Here is a 14,561-nt window from a genome sequence, read left to right as displayed (position 1 = left end):
TGCAATCACATCCGCCAACTCCTTTAGCGCTCTCGGGTGCAACGCATCTGGCCCCATGGACTTGTGCTCATCCAGTTTTTCTCTGTAGTCCCGAACCACTTCTTTCTCCGCAAAGGGCTGGTCACCTCCTCCCCATGCTGTGCTGCCCAGTGCAGTAGTCTGGGAGCTGACCTTGTTCGTGAAGACAGAGGCAAAAAAAGGATTGAGTACATTAGCTTTTTCCACATCCTCTGTCACTAGGTTGCCTCCCTCATTCAGTAAGGGGCCCACACTATCCTTGACTTTCTTCTTGTTGCCAATATACCTGAAGAAACCCTTCTTGTTACTCTTAACATCTCTTGCTAGCTGCAACTCCAGGTGTGATTTGGCCTTCCTGATTTCACTCCTGCAAGCCCGAGCAATATTTTTATACTCATCCTTGGTCATTTGTCCAATCTTCCACTTCTTGTAAGCTTCTGTTTTGTATTTAAGAGCAGCAAGGATTTCACTGTTAAGCCAAGCTGGTCGCCTGCCATATTTACTATTCTTTCTACACATCGGGATGGTTTGTCCCTGTAACCTCAATAAGGATTCTTTAAAATACAGCCAGCTCTTCTGGATTCCTTTCCCCCTCATGTTATTCTCCCAGTGGATCTTGCCCATCAGTTCCCTGAGGGAGTCAAAGTCTGCTTTTCCGAAGTCCAGGGTCTGTATTCTGCTGCTCTCCTTTCTTCCTTGTGTTAGGATCCTGAACTCGACCATTTCATGTTCACTGCCTCCCAGGTTCCCATCAACTTTTGCTTCCCCTACTAATTCTTCCCAGTTTGTGAGCAGCAGGTCAAGAAGAGCTCTGCCCCTAGTTGGTTCCTCCAGCACTTGCACCAGGAAATTGTCCAAAAACTTCCTGGATTGCCTGTGCACCGCTGTATTGCTCTCCCAGCAGATATCAGGGTGATTGAAGTCTCCCATGAGAACCAGGGCCTGCGATCTAGTAACTTCTGCGAGTTGCCAGAAGAAAGCCTCGTCCTCCTCATCCCCCGATGTGACGAAGTGGGACTCTTCTTAATGTTTCCTCTGAATAGTATGGGGGTGCCTCAGTTTCCCCTAGGCAGTTCTTAAGTATCTAGGTGGTGGGGTAAGGGTGTATGATCATTGCAGAGCCCTAGAGGGCCGGTGTGTGCAGGAGTCGGGACACAGAGAATGGCCGACACCCTGTTTCCTGGCAACTGATGGCCTGGGCCCTTCCCCCCCTGGGAGGTGAGAGCTAAAGGGTTGGAGAACAAAGGAATCAGGTGACCACCTGGCCCGGGAAAGGAACAAAGCCCAGAGGAGGAGGGGCTGGAGGGAGTTTCAGTTTGGGGCTGGCTGGGACATGGAGTGAAGTGCAGACGTGGTTGTCTGGCTCACCGCCCCCCAAAATGGACCCAGCTGAGGGGTCCTGTTCTCTGCACCTGCAAGCTCTGTTTTAGACCATGTTCCTGTCGTCTAATAAACCTTCTGTTTTACTGGCTGGCTGAGAGTCACGTCTGACTGCGGAGTTGGGGTGCAGGACCCTCTGGCTTCCCCAGGAGCCCCACCTGAGTGGACTCGCTGGGGGGAAGCGCACGGAGGGGCAGAGGATGCTGAATGCTCCGAGTTCAGACCCAGGAAGGTGGAAGCTGTGTGAGCTGTGTGTCCTGAAGACAGGCTGCTCACAGAAAGGCGACTACCCCAGAGTCCTGACTGGCTTCATGGGGAGCAGTTCCAGAGCATCGCCCAGGGACTCCGTGACACCCTGGTCTGGTGGTCTATAGTAGACTCCCACCACGACATCACCCTTGTTGCTTACACTTCTAAACTTAATCCAGAGACACTCAGGTTTTTCTGCAGTTTCATACTTGAGCTCTGAGCAGTCATACTGCTCCCTTACATACAGTGCAACTCCCCCACCTTTTCTGCCCTGCCTGTCGTTCCTGAACAGTTTATATCCATCCATGACAGTACTCCAGTCACGTGAATTATCCCACCAAGTCTCTGTTATTCCAATCACATCATAATTCCTTGACTGTGCCAGGACTTCCAGTTCTCTGTGCTTGTTTCCCAGGCTTCGTGCATTTGTATATAGGCACTTGAGGTAACCTGCTGATCACCCTTCTTTCTCAGTATGAGGCAGGAGCCCTCCCCTCTCATGCGCTCCTGCTCGTGCCTCCTCCCGGTATTCCACTTCCCGACTTACCTCAGGGCTTTGGTCTCCTTCTCCCAGTGAACCTAGTTTAAAGCCCTTCTCACTAGGTTAGCCAGCCTGCTTGCGAAGATGCTCTTCCCTCTCTTCGTTAGGTGGAGCCTGTCCTGCCTAGCACTCCTTCTTGGAACACCATCCCATGGTCAAAGAATCCAAAGCCTTCTCTCTGACACACCTGCGTCTGCTAGAATCCTCTGCTAGAAAGGCGGCTCGGTGGCTGGTGAATCCCTCCCTCTGCTGTCCCAGCTGGCGGAGCCTGGTCCGGCTTGGCTGGTGTGTGAGGAGCTGACCCCGAGCCCAGCTCTGCTGGTGGGCTCTCCAGAGAGGGAATGGGCAGGGCACCTGGGCTTCTGGTGGGTGAACAGGAACATTGCCATGAGACGGGCAAGGGGCTGTGCTCCAGTTAGCCTGGGAGCTGTGTCTCCGGTGCCGTGGGTACCACCCCATGATGAGCCATCTCTCCGGTTCTGCAGGCACGGCCCCGGGGTGAGCCATGTCTATGGTGCTGTGGGCACCGCCCCGTGGCAAGTCGTGTCTGGGGCCACAGGCACTACCCCACGGTGAGCTGTGTCTCTGGTGCTGTGGGCCCTGCTTGTTCCTGGGAGCTCCCCCCAGGCAAAATGACCCAGAAGTCAAAGAGCAAACGGGGCCTGTTGTCTCCCTGCTTTGGCGTGCAGGGTCGCTGCGCTCGGTGATGCAGCAAGCCGGCAGAAAGAGGGGCCCTGCCTCAAGCAGTGTCCATTCCGAGTTAGGAGCCAGTCTCAGCAGCTGTCCTGCTCTGAGATGCCCGTTCCAACCACTCCATCCTGTGGCCATCACTGGCTCGTGCCCACCGTGGCTAGTGGTTTCTCTCTCTCTAGGCCCATCTGCCTGCATCCGGGTTCCCCGCACCTCTGTTGGGCTGTCCCAAGGTCTAGCACCTTGTGTTTCCCTTGCTGTCATTCTATCCCTCGCTGTCCCCCGGCCTATTCATCGCTGCTTTGCATGTACCCCCTACCCCCATGGCCAAGCTCTTTTAGCCTTTCCTCCTCCGGGGGTCCCTGCAGCTCCCTGGTCACTTTGGTTGCCTTTCTCTCGGCTCCCTGCAGAGCCAGCCTTGTGCCGCTGGGCGCCCTGGGCTGGCGAGGGGCCTGGCTCCTGGAGCCGGCTATCTGGCTGTGGTGTTTTTACGGCAGTCGGCGTGGAGCAAGCCGGCTGGCCTCTGAGTCGTGGCTGGGCCCCCACAGCAGCTCCTGTGCCTTCCTGCTGCTTCCTCCTGGTATAATTATGCCGTTTGTTCCCGGCGGCTCTGGAGCAGCATAGTAATACTCAGCTGCAGCTCGTCAGGCGGGTGCTGGTGGGGGTTCCTGCGGGAAGCGGCTGAGCTGCTGGCATCGAGCGCGCACAAAGCAAGTTCACAGCTCGGCAACAAAAGCCGCCAATGTTCTCTCCACAGGTGCCCCGTAAACCCTCTGCATGAAGGGCCCTTGTGTCTGCCATTGACTGCTCTCGAGGCCAGCGGGGGCTGGATGGCTCTGCTGGGCTCCCTGCTCGGGGCAGGCTCGCTCGGCAGCTCCTCTCGCTTACCCTGGCCGCAGCAGCGATGCTCTGGGCTCCCTGGGGAGGTGGGGGGTGCATCCGCGTGAGCATCACACCCTGCTTCTCCCTGGGCTTTCCTGAAAGGCTCCGAACCTCCTGGGAGAGGCCAGCACATTGGGCCGGGGGAAGCCCTGGTGACTTGCCTGCAGCAGAGGGGAGACGCGGGGTTGGCCCATTACCGGTACTCACAGTACTTCTCTCTCCTGGTGCTTTACTGCTTGTGGCCAGAGCTGGGTTCCTTCCCAGCCTGGGTCCCCGGCTCCTGTTCCCCCTCACCTGGAGGCGCTGGGCTCATCCCCCCCCCCCCCCCCCGTCTTCCTGGGGCTGCGGCACCGTCCCAGCCAGCGGGATATTTGTGAGGAGATGCGGTGCTGGGCCAGGCCCCAAGCGATGGGATGGCACCAGGGGTCGGGGATGGGACAGGGCCATCTTCAGTCCTTGTCTGCATGGGGCATGAGAAGGAACCGGGGCCTGCGGAGCCCTTCGAGAGACGGGCACCGGCTTCCTTCCTGTTTGCTGGGGGATGGGAGGTTTTGCAGCTGACCTGCCCCTGAGCGGGTCCCCAGGCCGGGAGCACAGTCTGCTAGCACAGGGCTTTTCAGCTGGAGGAACAGCATGTCCGGTGACCTGCCCGAATTCCTGCCGCAGCTGTGGCGTTCTGCCTGCCTAAAATGCCCCTCGTGTGGTTTGAGTAGAAGGCCGTGTCCTTCTTCTTCCTCCCACCCCGATGTGATGCTGGCAGAACAAAACTGCTGCGGCGGCCAACCCCAGAGCTGGCTGCATCGGTGCCGTCCCCGGGTGACCCTTGCACCTTCATGTAGGTTAATCTCTGTTTAGCTGGGAACATCCACCTCCCCCATCTGGGATTCTGGGAGCGTGCACCAGCGCCCTGGAAAAGGACCTCCCCATGGACAGGAGCCAGGTCCAGCCCCACCCTGCAGCCCCCAGACTCGCAGCTCCCCCCACGTCCCTCCCCTCCCCTCCGCTCTACGGCCTCCCGGTGTGTGTGCAAAGCCACTAACTGAGGGCGTAGTAAATCAAAGAGAACCATCCTTGGATCCTTCGCTGAGAGCATCCTGCATGGACCCTACAGAACCTGGGGGCTGCTGGATGAAGTTGACTCTGCAAGTAGAGATTGCGGGGGGGGGGGCATGAAGGACCCAGCCCATTTCAGGCCATGTAGGAGAGATTCAGCAAGTGAATGGTGCCAGGAAGCAACCTGGGAACCCACGTGGGCTGCAGAGACCAGTGCTAGTGGGGCAGGGAGCTGAGGAGCAGCAGGGGCTGCTTCTGCTCCTTGCCTCATCCTCTGAGGAACCGGCCCGTGTTGGAATTGCTTGGCAGGGCTAAAGCAGGATCCCAGAGGAAGGGATGGTGGCTAGAAATCCCCTGGGACAGGCCAGTGTGGCTCCCCAACTGGGCGCAGTGCTGGAGTACCAGCTTACCAAGGGGCGTGGGGGATTCGCCATCACGGACCGTTCGGGGACGTTCTCCTGACAATTCTGCTGTGGGATTGTTTCAGGGCAGGCCTCTGCTAGGAATCTGTGAATTATTGTCATGGCAACAGTGCGGCGCCCAGGTACCTGCTGTGTCTTCCAGTGAGTGCTAGGCCCCGCGGAGGCTGAGACGTGTTTGCGTGTGCAGTGAGGACGCACGTGTACCCGGACGCCCTCGGGTATGCACACGCGTGAGCGGGAACATGCACACAGATACACATAGGTGCATGAACACGCTGGCATGGGCACAGGTGTGCGTACACAGACCGAGGCTTCAGGAAGCCAGTTAACGGCTTCCTCGGGGGTTGTATAAACGGGCGCGAATGGCAAATCTGCTCTTTCGCTCTGAAAAGTGTCTCCTGCCCCCTGATCGCAGCGCCTGGCGGCCCGGGGTTCAGCTGTTCTTTTTGCTTTCTTTGCAGTGAAAACCAATTCTGACCGGTTCAGTTGTTCTCGCTAAGTCTTTTCCAAATGGGCGTCTCTGTGGTTAGCTGGCGACAGGGCCCCAGGCCGGTGCCCCCCGGGCCAGGGGATCGGCCCTAGAGCAATTGGCCTGCGGCTACCTGTCTGTGGTGCAGCAGTGCCTCCCTGTGGACGGTGGGCGCAATGCAGCATCTCCCCTCTTTCCTGCTCCCTCCTGGGCTGCATTCAGGGTACTCTGCTAAGCCTCGAGCCCTGGCCTTCAGCGCCTGTTCATGGCCACCGCGGGCCGCTGGCTGTGCTGGGGCTGCACTCCGGGGCCAGCTCGGGAGCCAAGGGGGTGTCGTGTACATCCAGGGGCACAGCAGCTGGGTCGGGAGGCCTGGGCTGGGACTGTTTTTTGCCTCCTCACACGGTGTGTCCATGGACCCTTCCCGTCAGAGGTGGCTCAACCCCTGCTCGGTCCACACTGGGGTCAGTGCCGCGGGGCTCCCAGCCCTGCCCCGGACTCTTACCATGGCCAGGCTCCCTGACGCAGCTCCCTGGTATTGTCCCCTCTCTGTCTTGCCTCTGTCCCCCAAGGGAGAGGCTCTGCATTTGTCGCCTGCCCCCCTAATCTCTCCTCCCACCATGTTTGTCTCCCTGCAGACGGCACCCCCCTTAGCGAGCTCTCCTGGTCCTCGTCACTCGCCGTGGTGGCGCTTTCCTTCTCTGGTCTCTTTACCTTCATCTTCCTCATGTTGGCCTGTCTGTGCTGCAAGAAGGGAGATATTGGCTTCAAAGTAAGTGCTCCAAAGAGGGGGTCCCAGCCCGGCTCGGGGCGGGGAGGGGATTAGGGGAAGGGGTCCCAGCCTGGCTTGTGGGAGGGAATGTGGGAAGAGGGGACCAGCCTGGCTCGGGTGGGGGATGAGGGGAAGGGGTCCCAGCCTGGTTTGGGGGCGGAATGTGGGAAGAGGAGACCAGCCTGGCTTGGGCGGGGAATGAGGGGAAGGGGTCCCAGCCTGGCTCGGGGCAGGGGGGAATGTGGAAAGAGGAGACCACCCTGGCTCAGGGGGGGATGAGGGGAAGGGGTCCCAGCCTGGTTTCGGGTGGGGGGAATGTGGGAAGACGGGACCAGCCTGGCGTGGGCGGGGAATGAGGGGAAGGGGTCCCAGCCTGGCTCGGGGCAGGGGGGAATGTGGAAAGAGGAGACCACCCTGGCTCAGGGGGGGATGAGGGGAAGGGGTCCCAGCCTGGTTTCGGGTGGGGGGAATGTGGGAAGACGGGACCAGCCTGGCGTGGGCGGGGAATGAGGGGAAGGGGTCCCAGCCTGGCTCGGGGAGCGGGGAATGCGGGAAGAGGAGACCAGCCTGGCTCGGGGCGGGATGAGGGGAAGGGTCCCAGCCTGGTTCGGGGGGGGGGAATGTAGGAAGAGGGGACCAGCCTGGCGTGGGCGGGGGATGAGGGGAAGGGGTCCCAGCCTGGCTCAGGGGGTGGAGTGGATGAGGGGAAGGGGTCCCAGCCTGGCTAGAGGGGATGAGGGGAGAGGGGACCAGCCAGCGATGTGGCTGTGCGTGCAGGTGGTCTGGTGCCTCGTTAACTCCTGATCATGGTGTGTGTGCCTGGGCCTGCGGAGACTTGGAGCCCTTCTCCTTGGCTTACGTGAACAGCGTGTTCCTGTCCCAGGAAGCTGGGCCGGGCCTGGGCAGCTCAGCACCACGCACCGGCTGTGCCTGGCTCCGGCCGCGTCGCTCTCTGGCCATGCCTCTGCCCTGGAAATGCCCCCGGTGCCCTGCGGGGTGGGAGGGCCGTGCTCTCCCCGCAGAGAATGTGCCCGAGTAACAGGTTTCTCTGTTCGCTGGGATTTTTGTGGAGGCTCGCGGCGCCCGAGCAGAGAAGCCAGCTGGCGTGGGGTGGGGGACGTATTGCGATGCAGGCTGGACCATCCTGCGGAGCATGCAGAGGAACAATGGGGCGGCTCATCCCCGCCACGCTGCCTATATAGGAGTGGGAAGAGGGTTTGCGTCCAGCCCGGACGCTGCCCCGTGACCCAGCAAGTCCAGCCAGGGAGGAGCCCCGAGCATGGCACAGCAGCGAGTCCCTGGCACCATGAGGCTGGTGGCAGCTGGGGCGGGCCGGGGCAGGGGAGATGCTTGCCGTGTCCTGTCTGATCACAGAGGCAGCCATCAGGCCCAAAGGGCTGTCTGGGGCGCACAGCCAGGTAAAGGGAGCGTGCTCGTGGGCCGCAGGCCTCTGGAGAGGGGTGAGAGAGACGTGGGGCGGGCGGAGCCTGGGGGGGCTGGAGTCTCTCCCAGCCCCACCTGGGGCTGCCTGGCCCTTAGCTCATGCTGCAGCAGCTCGTGCGTGCTGGGGTGATGGGCGATCTGGCCCCAGAGAATGTGGGGGGAGGCGGCTGAGATCGCGCTCTGGCAGGGGGATGCTCTCCACTCGCTGAGTAGGGGCGCTTGCTGACGGGGCTTGAAGTGAGCTCAGCCGCGCGGCACCCGGGCCATGGCTCTGCATCATACACGGGGCTGCCTGGGGAGCAGGGGAGCGGTCCCGGCTTAGCCGACGCTCTGCGTGGGCGCAATAGAAATCGGTTGGCTGGGCAGCCCCCAAGGCGCGCCGGGTGCTGTACAGACACGTGAGGGGCCCAGGAGGAGCCCACAGCCTGACAGACCTGCTGGGCGCGGGGCGTGAGGAAAGGGAGAGGAGCGTGTGGGGCAGGGCATGCTGGGCTCCTCACGTCTCTACTCTCCTGTCAGCTCTGTGGCGTGCTGAGGGGGGCAGGGAAGCTGTGGGGGAGGGGGTGCGTGGGCACGCTCAGCTCTGTGCCCACATCTGCCTCTCCTGACCCTCTGCCCTCTGCTTTGTGCCTGGGCCAGGAATTTGAGAATGCTGAGGGAGAAGATTACGTGACCGAGTTCTCGGTGCAGGGCTCCCCGGCCACACAGAATGGCCCCGAGGTTTACATCCTGCCCCTCACCGAGGTGTCGCTCCCCATGGCCAAGCAGCCAGGGCGCTCAGGTAAGGTGCATGGTGGGGCGGGGCGGGGGTGGGCGGCTGCAGTTCCTGAGTGGATTGCAGCTTTGAATCCTGCTGCTCCCTGGGAGCCTTCATGGCGTTGCCCTGCCAGGACAGTGCTCCCCGTCCCGCTCAGGGAGCGGGGCCGCAGCCGTCTGGGGGGTCTGGCCGGTGCCCGCCGTGATCGCGGCTGCCATGTACACGGCATGGGCACCTGTGTAAGGGGGGACGGAGCTGTCTCTGTGCTGGGGCAGGGAGGCAGAGACACTGTGACCGCACGGCCAGCAGCCCCTTCCCATGGCTGGCTCCGAGGCCTCTCCCTGGAGTCGCTAGGCGGTGACTTTTCCCTGCGCCCCCCCAGTTCTTTGTTGGGTGGGTGGGTGGAGAGTCCAACAACTGCCTGCAGCCCCCACCAGGGGAGCAGAGCTGGCTGGGGCTTACTGGGGGCTGTCCTGCCCCCGAGCCGCTGGCACGCAGAGTGTTACCTGGCCACTGTAGAGGGCGCTCTTGGCCCCTGCCTTGTGGGGGATCCCGGGGCCCTGGCCCGTGATACTGGTGCCCTGGCCCGTGGCTCAGTGGCACCACTGGGTGGACACACCTGGTATAAAGGGTTGCTTTTGTGGGGGAAGCTCTCCCTGCGGGGGCGCAGGGATCACACATGAGCAGACACATGCCCGGAGGTGCTGGTCTTGGCCCATTAGTAGGAGGGGCAGCCAGCCCCAGCGGCCCCGTCTCCTGGCCTGCAGCCCCCTCTGACCAGCCTCCCCCAGGCCTTCTCTCCAGCGCCAGTGCCGGGGAGCAGCCCGGGTTGACCATCCCTGGTGCTGAGAGGCCTGGGAGTAGTGCTCTGGGCCTGGCAGGTTGCGGGAGGGAAGGCCTCTGCCACAGCCCTGCACTGGCTGGAGCGGGAGCTCGGATCCTGGGCAGGCAGGTCACACTGGGCTCCTGTCCTGGCACAGGCCCCTGGAGACACAGGCGCTCTCTGAGTTCATCCCACGGCCCCAGATTCCTTCCCTGGCACTGCCCCCCTGGCCGTGGTAAACAGGCCTGTGAGTGGGAGAGGAATTCTGAGCTCGCCGGGCGGGGCGAGGAGCCAACAAACGCTGCCCCAGAGACACCGCCCTCACCCCCCTGCCCCTCTCTTCTGCTGTGCCGGGCGCTGCCCCAGCTGATGTCACTGGGGCTTGGACAATGGCCCCAGTGTCTGGCGTGGCCAGAGCTGTGCAGGGCAGCGCAATGCTGCCCAACAATGGGCCCATTGCTGCCCTCCGTGGGGCTGGAATGCTGGGATTCTGTCGGGGGGGAGGGAGGGAGCGAGCGCCGGGCAGGGCTGGGCAGGAGGAGTGGGGGGGGCTAAATGCCAGATGCCCCACAGCTGCTGGCTGGGTGGTTGGACTGGGATGCAGGGCTCCGGCTCGCTCTGACTTCACCCCCCACTCCCCTGCCCGGCTGTGGGTTCCTGGGGGAGGAGGGGCAGCCCTCCACCTGCTGCCACCTTGGGGAGAGCTCAGCGGGAAAGGGCTGTTCTGCTGGGGCAGACGGCTCCCAGCCCATGGTGGGGAATGCCAGCGGGGAGCGGCTCCTAGACATGAAGGGACCACGCCTGACACCTGCTGCCCTCCCGGGGGTGCTGGCCGACTCCCCTGGTGTGCAGCTCCGCCCGGTACCACATCGCAGGGTGTGAGGGGCTGGAGCTTCCCACGGTACCTGCTGCGCCAGGGACAATGCTGCCAGGCTGTGCCTGAGCCCGCACCGCTGCCAGCCGGAGCCCAGGAGGCAGCGCCGCAGGGCTGATGGATGACCGCCAGGAGGCTGCACGGGGCCTGGTGCCGAACGGCAGGAGGGGGCGAGCTGGGCACGGCTGGGAGACGCGGGTAACCTGGCAGGCAGGCCGGCTGGGCGGGCCACCGGGAGCGCTGATGCCCAGCTAGCTGGATGTGCTCTCTTACAGTGCAGCTGCTCAAGTCTACGGATCTGGGTCGGCACACCCTCCTCTACCTGAAGGAGATCGGGCACGGCTGGTTTGGGAAGGTGAGCATGTCCCTTTCTTGGGTGGGCTGTCTGGGGGGGCGGGCTGTGCCCAGGAAGGGCTCCCCGAGGGACGCCAGCCCAGGCCGGGATTCGCCCGGCAGCAGGGTTCTGGAGCTGCGTGAGGGGTGGGCCCCAGAGCCCATGTGGGGCTGTGTCTGAGGACCAGCTGCTCCATCCCCTGGCTCCCCAGCTGCGTGTGAGCGTTTGGGATCCGCTGTGGCTCTGGTGTCCTTGCCCAGACTGTCCCGCAGGAAGCCTTGGAGACTGGGGAAGGGGAGACTGGGGAGGTGGGTGCCAGTCTTGGGAGGGGAATGTGCTCCTGCAGGGAGAGAGGCGCTCATCTCTGGGGAAGGGGGTGTGCCAGGGGGAGGATGTGGGGATGCAGGAACAGGGAGGGGTGTGAGGCAGTGATGGGGTAGGAAGGGGTGGGGCGGAGGGGACATGTATGCCCCACAGAGGGGGAAGCGGGTTCAGCAACAAGGGCAGGGTGTGGACGTGGGTGCAGAGAGGGGACGTGGGGGTGGGGAGGGGACATACTGCAGGGCATGGTGCCATGGGCTCAGGGCAGGGACATGGGCACAGGGAGTGGGTGTGCCATGGGGTGCAGGGAGAGGAGGTGGGAGCAGGCAGGGGACGTGCCACGGGGTGCAGGGATGTGAGGGGAGGATGGGGATGTGCTGCGGGGCACAGGGACATGGGCGCAGGGACATGAGGACAGGATGGGGACATCAGGGCAGGATGTGGACGTGCCGCGGGGTGCAGGGACGTGAGGGCAGGATGGGGACGTGCTGTGGGGCCCAGGGATGTGGGCGCAGGGACGTGAGGGCACGAAGGGGACATGCCGCGGGGCGCAGGACGGGGGCGCAGGTCGGGGACGTGCCGCGGGGCGCAGGACGGGAGTGCAGGTCGGGGACGTGCCGCGGGGTGCAGGACGGGGGCGCAGGACAGGGACGTGCTGTGGAGTGCAGGACAGGACGTGCCAAGGGGCGCAGGGACATGGGCCCAGGACGGGGACCTGCTGCGAGGCGCAGGACAGGGGCGCAGGGCTGACGTGCGCTGCTGTCCCTAGGTGTTCCTGGGGGAGGTGAACTCGGGGCTTAGCAGCAGCCAGGTGGTGGTGAAGGAGCTGAAGGTGAGCGCCAGCGTGCAGGACCAGATGCAGTTCCTGGAGGAAGCCCAGCCATACAGGTAGGCCCTGGGGTTGCTGCTGCCAGCACAGCACCCGCTCTGGCCCCGGTGTCTCTGCCACGCAAGGAAAGGTTCCCAGGGGTGCAAAGCCGCTAGCAGGCAGGCTCCCCTCCGCGGCTGAGAGAGGCCCTTTCCCAGCCTGGCCGTCCCTGAGCCACCATCTGAGGGTGGCTGCCGTCTGGGCCTGTCCTGGTCTCCAGGCTCTGCTCACGGGCAGCGTGTTGGGTCTGGGGCCTAGATCAGAGCAAACTGGTCCCATCCCAAACCATCGCACGAATCAGCCCCAGTCTGTGTCTACTTCCTGGGAGGAAACTCCGGGGGGCCGGGCAGGACCGAGGGGTGGCGGAGCTGGGCAGGAGTCCAGGCCTGGACTAATCCGCAGGGCTGCGGGTTGGGATGCAGGGGCACTGACAGGGAAGTGTGTCTGTGGGGGCAGGGGGGAGCTGGCCTGCAGTAGCTGGGGGGCTGGGGGTTGGGACTGAGGAGCATTGACAGATCTGGGGGTGGGAGGATCTGGCCTACAGTAGCTGCAGGGCCGCGGGTTGGGATTGAGGGGCATCGACCGATCTGGGGGGGCTGGGGTTGGAGTAGCAGTCAACTTTACACTGAGAGATGAACAAGCACCCTATTGTTGTGGGTCCTGTCGGGGTGGCTGGCACTTCCCGGTACCCATTTGTTCTCTGCCCGGACAGGCCTGGCGTGGGGTCAGGTCACAGAGAGCTCCTTGTCGCCCCCAGTGACGCATTGTACAGGCTGTGTGACAAGGAGAAAGCTCTCTGAAAAGGTTTCTCTCTGCTACCCAGCCCCGGGCTCCCCGCACACAGCTCTGCCGGTGCCCCTCCAGCCCGACCCGCAGCCCCCGCCTGCCCCAGGCCAGAGATGACAGGGAAGTTGCCTCAACCCTGCTTCCCTGGTTTGCAGTCTCCATTCCTCTCTCCCCTCCCTGCATAGGGTTCTCCAGCACACGAACCTGCTGCAATGCCTGGCCCAGTGCGCTGAGGTGACGCCCTACCTACTGGTCATGGAGTTCTGCCCGCTGGTACGTCGCCTGCTTTAAAACCCTCCTCCCTCTTTGGGCCGGGTGCCCCCCGGGCTCTCCCTGCTTTCCCTGGCTGGGGCTGGCACCCTGCGGGTTCACCCAGGCCCAGCTGCTGCTGCAAACGCTCAGCGGCAAACACTGTGTCCAGAGCAGGTTACTTCCGGCCCCACTTGAGCGCTCTGGGTCCCCCTCGCTCCCCAGCGTTGGTGAATCTCAGCTCCCCACAGCTTTGGGGCTGGCTCGTTTCCTCTGCTGAGCCACAGGTTAAAGCGAGGGGGATGCCAGGAGGGGTGGGGGCGCCTGCCCCTTGTTTGGTAGCAGGGTTAGTGAGGCTCCAGGGAGCGAGAACATGGCTGGGGTCTCCGCGGAGCCCTTTCTGCCGGCTCACAGCCGCGGCGGGTCCCTGCAGGCAGCACAAGGCCCAGGCTGTTAATGGGGGTCCGAGAGGCCCCCAGGTGATCCCTGTAACGTCCTGGCGCTGGCAGGCTCCCCATGCGGCTGGGGCGATGCGGTTCACGCCGGGGAGCCGGGATTGCAGCGGAGTGGTGGATCTGCCTGCATGGGGCAGCCCCAGGCTTGCTGGGTTTTCCAGACCCGAGCCCCATGTGGGGAGAGAACCCATGGGGGGTGTTGGTGGGCATCTGCCCCCTGTGCCACGTCCCACCCCGCAGGTGGGTGTTTGGAGATGGCCCAGGCATTGCCTGTGGCTTGTGGGCAGGGGACTGGGGAGGTTTATTCCCCCCCCACACACACACACAAACCCGTTTTGGGCCAGGCACTCTCCTCTGCTCCAGCTCTTCCCCTGCCCTGACGCCCCGTCACTCCCCTGATGCACTCAGCTCCGCTCGTGGCTGCTCCCCCCTTTGTGATGGTGTGTGGGGCCCTCGGGGTCTCCCTGGGGCAGGGCGGCACGGGGCCACAGAGCAGGGCGGGGCTCAGAGCCCCTGACACTGGCCGGCCGGGCCATGGCTCAGGGACGGTGACGGCTGCTGCTCCCATGACAGGGCGACCTGAAGGGCTACCTGCGGAGCTGCCAGGTGGCCGACTCCATGGCCCCCGACCCCCTCACCCTGCAGAGGATGGCTTGCGAAGTGGCATGCGGCATCCTGCACCTGCACAAGAACCACTATGTGCACAGGTGAGGCTGGGCCGCTGCGGGAGGGAGCACCACAAACACTCCCCTGCCTTACCCGCTGGGCCCTGAGCATCGCCCGCCCCGCCACCCGGCACCCATGGCTCCAGACACCGTCAGCTCCCCGCGGATATGCCCCCTGGGACGGGGGGAGAGCTCCACACTGGGTGGGGAGGGGCAGCAGGGGCTGGAAAGGCCTTGTAACTTCCCCCGTACCCTATGCAGCCTCATCCGACCACCTCCCCGTCAGCGAGGCTCAGGGCCCTCTCAGGGGCCGCCCCTGGGTTTGCTGGGCCCGCAACGTGACGGCCCTGGGCCCAGGCTGTGAGCAGAGACTGCGGTAAAGGTGCTTCCCATGCTGAGGGCTGGGGGCTGGTGATTCCCCCCCCCCTTACCCCCCCCCGGGCACGTGCAGCTAGAGGACATGGGCCAAGCAGGAAGAGGGGCTGGTTGTGGGGCTGGCCTGGCGTGGTG

General features: G+C 63.4%; 1 protein-coding gene across 5 annotated transcripts in view; it reads left to right on the top strand.

Moving 5' to 3' along the window:
• The window catches only part of AATK (apoptosis associated tyrosine kinase), a 68,368-nt gene that overhangs the window by 33,272 nt on the left and 20,535 nt on the right, over nt 1-14,561 (top strand). For 3 of the 5 annotated variants that reach the window (XM_073311961.1, XM_073311964.1, XM_073311962.1), the window contains exons 2-7: nt 6,343-6,476; nt 8,559-8,700; nt 10,649-10,728; nt 11,798-11,916; nt 12,868-12,955; nt 13,960-14,093. In XM_073311961.1, coding sequence (XP_073168062.1) covers nt 6,343-6,476; nt 8,559-8,700; nt 10,649-10,728; nt 11,798-11,916; nt 12,868-12,955; nt 13,960-14,093 — 697 coding nt within the window. Of the gene's footprint in view, nt 1-5,437; nt 5,454-6,342; nt 6,477-7,818; nt 7,895-8,558; nt 8,701-10,648; nt 10,729-11,797; nt 11,917-12,867; nt 12,956-13,959; nt 14,094-14,561 lie in introns of those variants that run through there. The other 2 variants (XM_073311966.1, XM_073311963.1) reach the window with 2 other exon arrangements.

The sequence above is a fragment of the Lepidochelys kempii genome, chromosome 14 (genome assembly GCF_965140265.1).
Source record: "Lepidochelys kempii isolate rLepKem1 chromosome 14, rLepKem1.hap2, whole genome shotgun sequence".
NCBI classification, from domain to species: domain Eukaryota; kingdom Metazoa; phylum Chordata; order Testudines; family Cheloniidae; genus Lepidochelys; species Lepidochelys kempii.
The sequence above is the reverse complement of the archived record's forward strand: the minus strand, read 5'-3'. Positions and strand labels throughout refer to the sequence as shown.